General features: G+C 37.6%; 1 protein-coding gene across 1 annotated transcript in view; it reads right to left on the bottom strand.

The window, feature by feature from the left end:
• Window positions 1-16121, bottom strand: part of SPATA16 (spermatogenesis associated 16) — a 254511-nt gene that overhangs the window by 52806 nt on the left and 185584 nt on the right. The window contains exon 6 of the mRNA XM_003894819.5: window positions 14328-14475. Within this exon, the coding sequence (XP_003894868.4) occupies window positions 14328-14475 (148 nt within the window). The remainder of the gene's footprint in view (window positions 1-14327; window positions 14476-16121) is intronic.

The following is a 16121-nucleotide window of genomic DNA, read 5'->3' as shown; positions in this document are numbered from 1 at the left end:
AAAACTAGTGAATTTATATTAATATCAGACAAAATAGATTTTAATACAAAAAAATTATTAACATTAAGGTGAAGAATGTAATTACATAACAATAACACACAATTAATGATCTTAAAACAATAGGCACATTGATGCTGAAACAAAAAGTGAAAATTGACAAATTATAAGAATAATTGACAAATCTACCACTATTTTGGATTACTTTAACATCCTTTTTTTTTCCTATGTACTGATGTCAAGTAGACAAAAAATTGTAGCATCTAAAAGGTATGAGTAATTTTCAAACTTGATCCATCTAATGAATACATTAAAAAACCTTGCATTCAACAATTAAAAAATGACATTCTTCTTGAGCACAAATGGTATATTAATGACAGCTGACCATATATTAGGGCATAAACCAACCTTAACAATTTCAGGGATTATTAAAATTTAGACTATGTTTTTGAACATGATGCAACTAGGTTAAAAATCAATAACAAAGATAGCTAAACATTTCTATACATTCAGATATTAAAAACTGTGTATTTAAGTAAGTCATGGCTCAAAGAAGATTTCACAATGAAAGTGAGAAAATATTTTGAGATGAAATACAATGAAAATGTTTTACAAAATTTTTAGGGCACAATAAAAATCATTCTTGGAGAGAAATTGATAGTCTTTACTAAAAATGAGGGAGAGTGTTGAAAATTATTGACCCCAGAATTCAGTGAAGAAAATTAAGCAATAAAAGAATAAGTTTCCAAAACAGGACATACAAGAAATAATAAATATAAGAGCAGAAAGGAGTTAAATGTAAGAAAAAGGATACAATAGAAAGGTTCGACAATGTTAAAACATCTGGCATAATATGAATAAATGACAACTTTTTAAACCTGATAAAGAATACTTATCAAAAATCTGCAGCAAACTTTATAGTTGGTGGTGGAAATTTAAAAATCTTAACTCTGGAACAACATGTGGATGCCTACTATCACTCCTTTATTCAACCTTGTGTTGTGTTCCTAGCCATAACAGTAGAAGATTGAACAAACAAACCGAAAAGAAAGAATGAATATCTAGGTACTGGAACAGGGATGGATTTCTTAAATATGACACCAAACTACAAGCTATTAGGCTGTGGTGGGCAGATCACTTGAAATCAGGAGTTTGAGACCAGCCTGGCCAACATGGTGAAACCCCGTCTCTACTAAAAATACAAAAATTAGCCGGGCATGGTGGCACATGCCTGTAATACCAGCTACTCGGGAGGCTGAGGTATGAGAATTGCTTGCACCTGGGAGGCAGAGGTTGCAGTGAGCCAAGAATGCGCCATTGCACTCCAGCCTGGGTGACAGAGCAAAACTCCATCTCAAAAACAAAAGCGAAAACAAAAACAGAAAGAAAATTATAAAATAACATTAAAATTTAAATCTCACTTCATCAAAAGTCACCGCAGCAAAGTCAAGCTTCTTAATGAGATAAAATATAAAAACTCCAATAAATCAATAATAAAACTATTCAAAAAACCCAAATGAACAAAGGGTACAAACATGCAAATTGTAGGAATAGAGAAATAGTAAAAATACCATTTTTATAAATTTGAAAATTTTTAAGAATTCTGTTTATTTTTTAAGGAAATGTAACCACAGGACAAATAATGACAACAAAGATGTTCACCCTAATTAACAGTCACGGAAATGCAATGAAAAGGCAACCTATAGAATGGGAGGAAACATTTGCAAATCATACATCTGACAAAGAATTTATATCTAGAATACATAAAGAACTACAATTCAAAAATAGCAACAAAAAACAACTCAATTAAAAAATCAGGAAAGGACTTAAACAGACATTTCTTCAAAGAAGACATAAAAATGGCCAATAAGCACGTGAAAGATGCTCAGCGTCACTAATCATTAAGGAAATGCAAATTAAAACAGCAACAAGATACCACTTCATATCTGTTAGGATGGCTATTACCAAAAACCAGAAAATAACGAGTGTTGATGAGGACATGGGGAAATTGAAACGCTCATGCACTTCTGGTGAGAATGTGAAATGGTGTGGCCACCACAAGAAATGACGTGACACTCAAAAAATTAAAAATAGATTTACCATATGATCCAGCAATTTATACACCAAAAACAATTGAAAGCAAGGAAATACTTGTATACCCGTGTTCACAGCAGTATGTTTCACAGTAGCCAAAAGGTGGAAGCACCAAGATTTTCTCAATGGAAAAATAGATAAACAAAATGTGATATACATATACAATGGAATATTATTTAACCATAGAAAGGAAGGAAAATCTGACATCAGCTACAACATGGATGAACTTTGAAGACATTATACTAAGTGAAATAAGTCAGACACAAATGGACAAATACTATATGATTCCACTTGGAGCTGTCAAATTCATAGAGACAGAAAATAGAATAGTGTTTGCTAGGGGATCGGGGGGGAGGAGAATAAAATGGAGAGTTATTATTTAATGGGTAGAGTTTCAGTTTGGGAAAACGAAAAGGTTTTGTAGACGGATGGTGGTAATAGTTGCACAATAATGTGAATGTAGTTAATGCCGCTGATCTGTACACTTTAAAAGTGTTTAAAATGGTACATTTTATGTTGTGTATATTTTACTACAATAAAAAAGGAGTAATAAACAAATTTATGATAGTGATTACCTCTGGAGGGGAGGGAGGAGATTAGGATCTGAAAAACCTTGGGAACTTCAACTATACAATACTTTTAATGTTTTATTTCTCAAATAAGGTGGTAATTATGTAGGCATTCATTATATTATTTTTGTGTCTTTTAGCATATTTCAAGTATTACATAACTAAAAAAATAGAAGCTTCTGATTCTTGTAATCTCAAAACAGACAAATTGGACAAACCTTCTTTCTGAAGACAACTAATATTCCTAGAAGAAATCTAAAAAGTAGAGTTTTCTAAGAACATCAAAGAGCTAATAAGAAGGAGGAGGCAGAGCAAGACGTCCAAACAGAACTCTCCAGTGATTGTCTCCCTCATGGGAACACCAACTTGAACAACTGTCCATACAAGAAACACTTTCATAGGAACAAAAAATTAGACGAGCCATTACAGTACTTGATAGTCTTGAATTGCTGATGTCACACCGCCCCCATTCCCTGGCAGCAGCCAAGTGGCGCAGAGAGAGACTCTGTGTGCATGGTGGAGGGAGAATACAGTAATTGTGGGACTTTGTATTGGAACTCGGTGCTGCCTTGTCACAATGGAAAGCAACATGGGGGCAGAACCCAGTCAGCATCCATGGAGAGAGCATTTAGATCAGCCCTAGCTAGGGGAGAATTCTCCATCCCAGTGGTCAGAACCTGAATTCTGGCTAGCCCCACCACCATGGGCTAAAGAAGCTCTGGGGTTCTAAATAAACTTGAAAGGTAGTCTAGGCTTCAAGGACCTAAATTCTGGGGTAGCTCTGGCACTATGCTGGGGTTGGAGTCAGTGGACTTGGGGTAAATGACGCTAGGGAGACACCGGCTGGGGTGGCTATGGGAGTTCTGGTGTCACTTCTCCCCCCACCACAGGTAGTGCAGCTCACAGCTCTGGGATAGACTCCTTCCTTTTGCTTCAGGAAGGGAGAGGGGTGAGTAAAGAAGACTTTGTCTTGCAACTTGGATACCAGCCCAGCCACAGGATAGGGCACTATTCTCTCAGACAACATTGCTAGACACAACCTGAGCTAGAGGGGAACCTGCTGCCTTGAAGGGAAGAACCCAGTCCTAGCAGGATTCAACACTTGCTGATTAAAGAGCACTCGGGCCTTGAGTAAACATCAGAAGTACCCAGGGAGTACTCACTGGGCACCTTGGGTAAAACCCAGGCCTGTACTGGCTTCAGGTGTGACCCAGCACATTCCCAGCTGTGGTAGCCATGGGAAGAGACTCCTTCTCCTTGAGGAAAGGAGAGAGAAGAGTAAAGGGGGCTCTGTTTTGCAGCTTGGGCACCAGCTCAGTCAAGCAGGCTCCTGTGGTTCCCAATTTCAGGCCTTGGCTACTGGACAGCATTTCTGGATTCACCCTGGGCTAGAGGGAAGCCTCCTGGCCTGAAAGGAGAGACCCAGACCTGGGAACATTCACCACAAGCTGGCTGAAGAGCTCTTGGGCCTTCAGTGAACATTGACAGTAGCCAGGCAGTACTAGCCGTGAGCCGGGGTAGCAATGGCCCCAGGGGGAGACTCCTTCTGTATGAGAAAATGAGACAGAAAAATGGGAAGGATTTTGTCTTTTGGCTTGGGTGCCAGCTCAGCCACAGTAGAACATAGCACCAAGAAGATTCCAAAGGTTCCCCTCTCCAGGCCCTGGAGTATGGACAGCATTTCTGGACTAGAGTTGGGCCAGCAGGGAACTCACCACCCTGAAGGGAAGGACGCAAGCCTGGCTGGATTCACCACCTGCGGACTGAACAGCCCGTAGGCCTTGAGTGAGTATAGGCAGTAGCCAGGTAGTGACTTGGTGGGTCTTGGGGTGGGACCCAGTGCTTTACTGCCTTTGCGTCTTATCCAGCGCAGTCCCAGTTGTCGTGGCCATAAGAGTGCTTGTATCACCTCTTCCCAAGCTTCTCCCACAGCTCAGCACAGAGAGACAGACTCCATTTGTTAGGGGAAAGGAAAGAGAGGAATTAGAGTCTCTACCTGGTCATCCAGGGAATGCTTCTGGATTTTACCCAAGACCACCAAGGTGGTACCTCTACAAGTCTGCCAGAGTCACAGTGTTACAGGACTTTGGGTGTCCCCTAATGCAGAGATGGCTGCAGGGACCAAAGATTTAGATCACAACACTCAATTCTTTTTAAATACTTGGAAAACTTTCCCAGAAAGGATAGGTACAAACAAGCCCAGAATGCAAAGGCAACAATAAACACCTCTTGAATAACTCTTCAAACAAACTCTTTATGCCCAATCATTGATAAACATCTACAAACATCAAGAACATCCAGGGAAACATGACCTCATTAAACCAACTAAATAAGGCACCAGGGAACCCACCTCGGATTTCCTTTATGTAATGCACACTCTTGAGTACATGTAGGTTTGACTCGATTTGTTCATATCTTTCCAGAAACACTTCTCTACATTAGCTTACGTTTGGCTTGCATTCACAAAATACCTGAACGACCATCTGCATTGTTTACAATAGCAACACAGTGGTGTGGGGGTGAAGGTGCTGATTAGAAATGGAATACTATGCAGCCATAAAAAAGGATGAGTTCATGTCTTTTACAGGGACATGGATGAAGTTGGAAATCATCATTGTTAGCAAACTAACACAGGGACAGAAAACCAAACACCGTATGTTCTCACACATAAGTGAGAGTTGAACAGTGGAACACATGGACACAGGGAGGGGAACATCACACACTGGGGCCTGTCAGGGAGTGGGGGGCATGGGGAGGGAGAGGACAAATACCTAATATATGTGGGGCTTAAAACCTAGATGATGGGCTGATAGGTGCAGCAAACCACCATGGCACATATATTCATATGTAACAAATCTGTACGTTGTGCACATGTATCCCATAACCTAAAGTAAAATTAAAAAAAGAGAAAAGAATGAATCATGCCTACAAGATCTAGAAAATAATCTCAAAAGTACAAATCTAAGAGTTATTGGCTTTAAAGAGGAAGTAGGGAGAGAGAGAGATTGAGGTAGAAGTTCTGCAAAATGGTAATAGAACTTTCCAAACCTAGAGAAAAATATCAATATTCAAGTACAAGGTTATAGAACACCAAGCAGATTTAACCCCAAGAAGACTACCTCAAGGCATTTAATAATCAAATTCCCAAAGGCCATGGATAAATAAAGGATTCTAAAAGCAGCAAGAGAATAGAAAGAAATAACACACAAAAGAGCTTCGATACGTCCGGCAGCTGACTTCTCGGTGAAACCTAACAGGCCAGGTCCAAGTAGCATAACATATTTAAAGTGCTGAAGGAAAAAGTATATTACCCTAGAATAGTGTATCTGGTAAAAAAATATCTTTCAAGCACGAAGGAGAAATTAAGACTTTCCCAGACAAACAAAAGCTGAGGGATTTTTCTCTTTTTTTCTTTTAATTTTTTTTAATTATTATTTTTTTGAGACAGGGTCTTGCTCTGTCACCCAGGCTGGAGTTCGGTGGTGTGATCACGGCTTACTGCAGGCTTGACCTCCCAGGCTAAAGTGACCCTCCTACTCAGCCACCTGAGTAGCTGGGACTACAGATGTGCACCATCATGTCCAGCTAATTTTTAATTTTTTTGTAGTGACGGGGGTCTTGCTATGTTGTTTAGGCTGGTCTTTAACTCCTGGGTTCAAGTGATTCTCCCACCTCAGCCTCCAAAGTGTTGGAATTACAGGGGTGAGCCACCATGCCTAGCCAAGCTGAGGGATGTCATCAACACCAGACCTGTCTATTCATAGGACAGAATATTACACAGCAATGAAAATGAATAAACTAATGCTTTTTGCAACATGGAAGAAGTTCATAAACAAATTATTGAGCAAAAGAAGTCAGATACAAAAGAGCATCTACTCTATATAATTTCATGTTTATAACATTTCAAAGCAGGCAAATTGAAGTCTAGAGTTTAGGAATAGATAGGTGGTAATGCTGTAAAGTAAAAAAGTAATTACTCTAAACTTTAGGACAGTAGTTACCTTGGTGGGGGTAGGGAGTTGTTTGGGATTAAGAAAGGGCCAGTAAAGGATATCTGGAGAGCTGGTAAAATGTTTTCTTTTCTGACTTGATGTTTACTCCATAATAAATTAGTTAAGCTGCATTTAAAAATGGATTTTTATATGTGTGTGATACCATAAAATGTTTTAAAAAATAAAACTACTAAAAGCAATAAATAAATAAATAAATAAATAAATAAATGGGTTGGATGGGGCTTTATCTTAGTTGTCAAATGCAGTGATTATTTGTAGACTATAAGATCATTAAGAAAATGCTAATGCTCATAAGTTGTAGATTATTGTGAGTCAAGTATTCGAGGAGAAATAAATAGGATTTAGATGCTGAATATGCAAAGAATAAAAGATAACGCTACAAAATAAAAAATTTGTAATTCTGTGCAACATTGACTTCAAAATTTTTTAAAATTCTCAATTTAAAATTGTTATATACTACTGAGAGTTCAGTCTTCAGGGATTTTAATGCTCGGCTGCATGATTTATTAGACTGCAGCACCTAATGATTAACTATATTGTTATAGAGAGGCTACATTAGAAAGCATAAGTAAAGTGATTCAGGAAAAATAAAGTGTTAACAGTTGAGCACTTACCTCACTCATATTGAGAACTCCCTCACCTGCTAAAATGAGTTCTGCTTGTTTGGAAATGGTCATGGGACTTTCTTATGTAGACTGAGATAGTGGGGATGGGTAAGAACCTGAGAAACTGGTAAGACCATCAAGAATGACACTGGAAGAGACTCATCAATTCATGAGGGAATAAATTTAAAGGACATACCTGGAGAATTTTGAGTAGGAAAGGAAATTGAGGGAAGCTGCCATGTGAATGTTTGTGTTTATGTACATGTGCATTTTACAAGGTTTTGCTGAGCATTACGGATACAATACTTACAATATCTGTTTAATTTCTACCACATACCGCATTACAACTGCCCTACCCTACCTCAACTCATGGGCTTTCTTGAGAGGTGGAAGGAAAAACTTACATCACTTCCACTTGTTTTTGGATTATTGACTGCTGTTTCTTTAAACGCAACCTGCCTGCCTTCTTCAGTAAGATCCCCTAGGACAATATGCTAAGCAAGAGGTATTATAGTTTCAGGGATTTCAGGTGCAGTGGATGATGGAGACCAGAGGCAAACAGCACTATCACCTGCTAATGCAAAGGACAAGTGAACTGCTGGTTGAGAAGTGGTTACATGGAGGTGAACTCCATTAGATGGAGCAATGCCAGAGCACCACGCTTCCCATTGGGAAGGTCAACATTTTAATATTTTAAGAACAGAGAATTTAGCCCCATATGTGAGGGATTTCTTTACCTTGGGAATGATTTTCTGATTCTAAGAAGAATTCTGTGGCGCAAATATTAGATGATTTATCATCTTATAACCAACCCGACTTTAACACTTTCATAAATATTGGGGATGAAGACTGTTTAATTCTATAACTTTTTCTATTTGAGAAAACTAGTTACAAAGAGGAAAATAGTTTGATTTTGAAAACTCTTGATCATGATAAAATTACAATAATTTAAAGAAGAAAGAATAAAATGAGAAATGTTAACTTCATGTTTTAGAGACCATAAGAATGTATTATTCTTACTGGTAAATGATGACTGAACAAGAACAAGGTTATAAATTTCAATGAAAAGTTATTTTTAAAGGTCTATTTTAAAACAATGTATTATTTATCCAAACATACATATTTACTCTTGGGATTCAAATTGCATTGGAAAGACAAAATATGACTCTATCCACCTAAGTGTTAAAGTAATTGATATCTGATCCAGAAAACTTTCCTATTAAACATTACTAACCACAGATCCATTACTGATTATTTATTTACTTAGCAAATAAATCTTGATATTTTCATCAAGAGGAGACAGGATATGCTGATTGTATTACTTTATTATTATTAAAATACAACCATGCAAGAATAAGAACTATGCAGAATTGCATTATTTCATTGGAATATATGAATAAAAATCTCAAGTCAAATCTTTATAAGTGAAAACATAAAAATTCTGGGGCTGGTACATTATTATTTGTTTTATATACCCTGACTACTCTGTATGAATCAAGCCAGGTTTTTTTCTTAAATAATAAAAATGGATAGCTATACTGCTAAAAAAAAATCAGTATTGTTTTCTCCATGAAATGTAATACAATACAACTCTATTATAATATGACTTTAAGATTTTGGTGGGTTTTATTATATTCCTGAAACAGAAAAGGATGCACAGTAAGTTCCTGAGCATGTATAAACCTGGTTATTCTACAAGGCAGATTTGAATTTTAACTCTCCCTCATCAGTCTCATAGAAATTATATGGGTAATATAATCCTATACCTGCCACTGAAGGTGAATGGATTTTCTCATGATAAATCACTGTAAAGTTAATATATAATGTGATTGGCTTATTCAATAAAATTTTTTTTAAATTTAAACCTAAATACATTTCAGAATGAGTTAATTTTATCCTTTTCCCCCTTGTGTCTGTTTTTCCTGTGGAAATCCCCGACATGGGTGACTGTGAATTGGGGGCTGGCTGGAGAGAAAATATTGCCTGGAGGAGGTCCATTGTGACTACTCTTCCTGCTCATCACCAGCACCTCTGCCAGCTTGTGCTGGGCTCACGGCACTGTCACGTGACCAGGGAACAATAAACTCAACACTCTCTATGCTTGATGAAGGTGACCTAAAGTTGGGCAGAGTTTCTGAGTTGGAGGTTTGCTTGCCAGCCTCCACTGGGCGAATTAAATATGCTAGTCTCCAAGTTTTAATGATAATAATTACTTCTCCAGCAAAACTTTGATAGGTAGACTCTTCTTCCAAAATCTTCAAGGTACAGATTGTATGACCTTCATCTGTTGATTATTTATTTAGATGACTTCTATAATTTAGAAATTCTTACATATAGCCTCCATTTCTCTTGCTGCAGTGAAAGCTTGATAATTGCATTTTATCTCTTGGAGCATCAGTATCTCTCTGGAAACATTATCTTTCTGTGGGTGGGTACAAACACATGTTTATGAAAACATCATCTGTAGCTGTCTGTGGAGAGGGGAGTGTGAGTTAGAAGAATAGATGGATGTACAAACGCTGAGTATTTTTGAGGATGGAGTAGGCTGCATGTGGATGAGTGTTTATTTGATCGAGTTAGCAAAAACTTGTTGTATACACTGTAGTTGGAGTAGGAAGCTGCCTACTTGTTATGATGCAGGGCAGATAAAGATGTTAAAGTTACCAGATTTAACAAAGAAACTCCAAATTTCAGTGGTCTAAAGAGAGATAACTGTGTTTTTTGTTCATGTGGGTATTCAGAGTGTTCAGAGGGTGACTATCTACACAGACATTCAGGAATCTAGCTCCTTTTGTTTTGCAGCCCCTTTCCATGCTTCTCTCTACTCAGCCAGTGGATGGGGAAAGACAGTTTTACATAGGGGGGCTTTATGGGTCAGGCCTGGATGTGACATATATTATATCTGTCCGTTTTCCCTTGACCATTACTCAGTCAGAAATCTTCATCTAACTGGAAGGGAGGCTGGAAATGGATTCTAGATTTATGACCGAGGTAAAAAGAAAACAGTTTCGGCTGGGCACGGTGGCTCATGCCTGTAATCCCAGCACTTTGGGAGGCCAAGGTGGGAGGATCATGAGGTCAGGAGATAGAGACCATCCTGGCCAATATGGTGAAACCCCGTCTCTACTAAAAATGCAAAAATTAGCTGGGTGTGGTGGCGTGCACCTGTAGTCCCAACTACTTGGGAGGCTGAGGCAGGAGAATTGCTTGAACCCGTGAGGCGGCAGTTGCAGTGAGCTGAGATCATGCCACTGCACTCCAGTCTGGTGACAGAGTGACACTCCATCTCAAAATAAATAAATAAATAAATAAACAAACAAATAAATAAATAAATAAATATAAAACAGTTTGGTAAACAACTAGCCAGTTTTTGCGATATTAAGTGGCAACAACCTCTATTCTCAAACTGCTCTATTTATCCTACCTAATTCTTTTAATTACAGTCAGCCTTCTATTCCACAATTAGAGCTTTGGTTTTAGATGAAAATTTTCTCTGGGAAAAGGGAAAAATATAGTCAAATATTCATGCTGAAGTATAAGTTACTAAAGTCGGATCCTTTCTTAGGAGCAGGTATATTCTCAGCACCACCTAGAGTACTGTGTAAATAAATGTTCGCTGAATAAATAAATAGATGAACAACCGCCCTCACCCCCACCCCCACCCCAATCTCCATTGTAGACCCTCTTCTTGTCCTAAGGGTCCTGGCTTGCTGGAGCATGCAGCAAGGGAAAAATGGCAGAGTAACATAGCCAGTTGAAGAGAGGGCTACGATGACTTCCAGTCTCCTCTGGAATGGAGGGGATTTATTGAGTAAGACTTAGAAAATGGCTGGGTTCACAAGTCAGCAGTCCAGCAGTAAGAGGAAATCTCAGAGAGTGGCTCTAGTTTGGGCCAACTGGTATGGTAAGGGTGGTTGGTGTACATATGAAGAAGCAACTACACCAATAAACAGAATGGAGAATCCATGTAGGTGTCTTGAGTCACTTAATGGGCCACATAAATGAATCCATGAGGTCCTCTTCAAGACACCAGAGCTGATCTCAAGTACCACCAGCCATCTGATAAGCAGCTGTACCAGCCTGCTACAGATTGAGAAGAGGATGTCTCCCTCATGTGTTCACTGATCCTTTTGGACATGGGGTATGCTTGAGGTCTACGAAAGCTAAACCAGACCACAGGGAGAAGAAAAACCCATGAAAAGGAGAAGGAAACTGGTGAATGTGGTTAGATAGGTTCTAAAGATAGACTAATTTTAGAAATGACTGGATTATATGGAGTGCCCTGGGATGAGACAGAATATATTTTGGCTCTGGGCAGAGCAAAGAAGAAAATAGGTAGGTAAAATGTATAGACTCTTATGTTTGCACACATCTACTGTGTGACTGTGTAGTCATACTGGTTGCATGAACACATGTTACAATAAACAGCTGAATAAATTTCCATCAGGATAGAAGCTTCTTAAATTCTATCTACAAGGCTGATAATAGGAGGATGCAGTAGTTTGTTCTCATGCTGCTAATAAAGACACACATAAGACTGGATAATTTATAAAGGAAAGAAGTTTAATTGACTCACAGTTCCACTGGCTGGGGAGGCCTCACAATCATGGTGGAAGGCAAAGGAGGAAGAAAGTCACATCTTACATGGCAGCAGGCAAGAGAACTTGTGCAGGGGAACTCCCATTTATAAAACCATCAGATCTTGTGAGACTTATTTACTACCATGAGAACAGTATAGGGAAAACTGCCCCCATGATTCAATTATCTCCACCTGGCCATGCCTTTGACATTTGGGGGTTATTACAATTCAGGAAGAGATTTGGGTGGAGACACAGCCAAAAGATATCAGAGGATTCTGGTTTTTGGAAACTGCCAAGAAAACAAAGTGTCTACTCTTCTAGGCCCTATCTGTCTTTATGTTACTTACTTCTTAGTTATTACCTTTGGCTACTGATACAGCTCTAAATACCTCTCTGCATCTTCTGGGAGAAGCATCCAGAGCTAAAAATAACACCTGACCTTTCCTCTTCCCATGCTGTGTGCCCTCAGCCACCTTGGAATTGCCTAGGGGAAAGAGTTATACCTCCGAGACTGTGCACATACGGTTAGTAACAGTTGTTTCACCATTATTCCAGCAATGGCTTTGGGGAAACCCTTTAATAATTTGCAACAGAGGTAAGTAATGTCACCAATGCAGTAGCATTGTTAAGCCAAAGCACAATTTCCACAGAGCAAAGAACTTTATCAGTCCCAGTGAAACTTAAATTCTAGACTCCTTTCTCTACCTCACGTTCCTCCTCCAGAAGCTGTCTTTTCTATCAAGATTCTCATATAGCACTAGCATACTCTAGCAGTTAGTAATTATAAAATAATAGAAACAATCATTAGTAACTTATAATTATCTTCTCTCCCAAAGTGTAAGATTCTTTAGCATGAATCGTCTTGCCAACAGATCATAATTCATCTTGATAACAGGTTTGATGGAATTACACGAGACATGAGTCTGGCTCATTAATGTTATTATTGTTTTTAAACTCTTGGCAGTGGTGCTTCTGAACTATTAATTAATCTTCATGACTGCTCTGTGAAATAGGTTAAATATAACTAAATTTATTCTACCAGAAGAGAAATTGGCAAACTGGTGATCTCCTCAATGAATTTCTCTTCATTACCAATGGATCTGGGGGTGGAAATGGAAATAACTGAATCGGACTCATTTTTCCATAATGCTAGGTAGATATGACTTTTATGTGCTGCTAGTGTATGCCCTCCAAAAAATCCTTTAAATATCCATAAGAGTAATGAATAATTTGTAGCAATTAACAAAAAAATATGAGTTTGAAGACTTTTTTTTAACCTACTTTCTTATGAAATGCTCAATCAGCACAAATGGTTACTATGGCCTGTATTGTGCCTTCTTCTCTTCCCTTTCTCTGCCCTCAAATTACCATTTTTCCTTAGGGATTTACTATTCAGTCATCACTAGTGGGATTTATTTAACATCTTTCTTCTGAAGAGCAAGAGGGAATGTGGAGAAAAATATGAAATCCATAGGACCCACATTTAATGTTTTTGTCACATGGAAATAGTGTAGCTTGATGGCATGTTCATGGGTTCACATCCAAGGCCTGTCTAATTTGCTGTGCATCTTTGGAAAAGCTATGTGTCTTCTCTGGTTACTGTTTTCTTGTTCCTAAATGGGAAGCACCTTATCTCATGGATTATGGGAATAACAAGAGATAATGAATGCAGAGTGTCTGGCGCCTTAAGTGTGATCAATGATAGAGTATATTATTAACATTATAATTCAGTGACTCAGCCCCAAAGTTCTGAGAGAAGGGATGAAGGGGCCTGAATAGAAGGATGCAATATCAGGTGTATGCATTTAGAGATTTTCTTAACACGGGGGTCATTGTCGAGTAGTTCCTAATTTAGTGCCAAAAAAAATCCTCCCCTTAAACTAAAATAACATTTGATGCACAGTAGGTAGTACAAAATATTTTTTGCATAAATGAATGAGAACAAGTGATTTCCAAAGATGAAAAAGGGAAAAAACATCATACCAGTGGTTGTGTCCTCTGTGGGACCCTTAGCTCTCCAGATCTCATTTGAATACCAGTGATTCAAGAGCATAAGGAGAGAAGGTTTGAGGTATGAGATAGATGGGGGAAAAAGTAAAAATAGTAGGGACTGGAAAAATAATCCATCAGCAGGAAAATACTATAATCATCTGATTATCCTTTACCAATAAAGGATAAAGGGAAAGATAGCATTTTACCACAGGTCATTCCTCCATTTTTTTAAATGTTAGATTTTCTAGGTTTTATCCCTACTTCTTAAAATATAGAAAGAAAGTACAAGGAATATTGTGCTAGAACTATAAGGCTAGCCCTATTAAAACCTTATAAATTACTTTCCATTTCAAATCATCAGATTAAAACAGCATACTCCTAAAACAGAAGCAATAAACTAATAAACCAGAAAGAACCCTGTATTTGTTTTATTGGAAACAAAATATCAGCTGATAACTCGAAGATATTGAATCTTACCTGTGTAGATATACTCTGCATATGCAGGATGAGTTTTTGTGAAAACATCTTTTACTTTTTCTATTTTATCAGCTCTTATTTTTGTCGCAAATGGTGTGTACATAACTGAGAAAGATTCAGCTCTGGTGATGGCTTCCTCAATCATGGCCTAAGATGAAACAAACAACCCATTTGGCATCAATAACAATACATGACTTTTTAAGAATGTAAAAAATATAATTACCTTTATGGATGACTTAAAAATCTATATACTGTACTGCAAAGATAACATATTTTGGTCTTGAATATTCATTAGAACAAAATTTTAATTAGTTCTGGAAATACTATTTCATATTAAGAAAACCAATTAAATGAAGGAAGTTTGTAAACAGGCACCTCTAAACTGAGCTTGTTTTAAGATAAAAATATAAATTCTATTTCCTAAGGTGTCATTTTTTTTACTTGATTTTAAAAGTCAAATTCTTAAGTCTGACATAATTAACTTACTCTTGAGCAGACATTGGTGAGCAATTTGTATATGGAGAGATTTCTTTTAAAAAATAAATTAAATATCTAAAGTATATTCTGTAAATAACACGGCGAACTAGACAGATGGTATTTTTTGTTTTCTTTTTCCAATACCTGGGAAAGCCTTTTGGAATTAAAAATATCCTTCCTCAGCTTCCTCCTAGAAAAGCTTCCCTTCCCTCCAGATCACAAGAGCAGTTTAGGATGGTTTTGGCTATTTAAGAATTTCTTTACATTATTTTTGCTCATGTACCATTCTTGATAAAGCCCAGCCATCATCCTCAGCTTCCTGTTTTAAATAGGTCCATTACTATTTGTAACAGACCTAAAAGAAAGTTATGTGAAGTTTTAAAAGGAATTTATTCCTTTCCTACAACTTTTCCTTCTAATGAGGCTTGCAAATTGAATAAAATGTGGAAGTGTCTATGGTTACCTCAGTTTTTTAATATGGCATAAAAGCATATTATAAAACAATCCATTTTTATTTATAGGAATGAAATTCTTCCAGACAAATAAGGTGCCAACAAACAATAAGGAAAAACAATAGATATAAGCTTTTCAACAGAGAAAAAACCATTTAACAAACAACAATTTACATTATTACCATCATAGTATTTTGAAAACAAGTTTTCCATTGATAATAAAAGCAACAAGGAGTTGATTTTAAACTGAGAAGTCCAAATAAACTTGTTCATTGCTTACTTCATTTCTTAGTGACTTCGAATGCCTCTATGATCATCTACATTGCTTTTAAAAGAGCAGCTTTGCAATAATTTTCTGGATGCAAAGGGTCTTCCTTTCTCTGAGATTAGCTTTAAAATTATGTAAAAATTAGTGGACAAATTTCTCAATGAAATTCAACAAATTATTGGATAATTGAATGCTAGAACTTACATTGCCTTCAACATTGTCCTGTTCAAGTTCAAGGAACTGAATGGGGAACAGAAAATACATAGCAGTTCTTCCAAACCCGGAGCCAGCCCTCAGATGGAGTTAGTGATGGAGTGCATGGCAAATAAAGGAAGAGACAAGACAAGGAATTGCTGAATGTGGAGACCTGGATGCCAGCTTTGGAAGGCTACTGGGGATAATGCAGGCAGCAGGTCTGGGATTGAGTTGTGGATTAGGAATTCAAATAAGGTGTTTAGGCACCAAGTATTAGTCCTTCAGCAAAAATGAAGATCCTTTATACTGAGGAGGAGGAATAATTCCTCCAGTTTGGTGCTTACCTATGTTCACTGCTGGAACTGATTCTGGGATGGCCTGTCCAGACCATCAGGCGTGTGG

The sequence above is a fragment of the Papio anubis genome, chromosome 2 (assembly GCF_008728515.1).
Source record: "Papio anubis isolate 15944 chromosome 2, Panubis1.0, whole genome shotgun sequence".
In the NCBI taxonomy this organism is placed as follows: Eukaryota; Metazoa; Chordata; class Mammalia; order Primates; family Cercopithecidae; genus Papio; species Papio anubis.
This window is presented reverse-complemented; position numbering and strand designations above follow the sequence as displayed.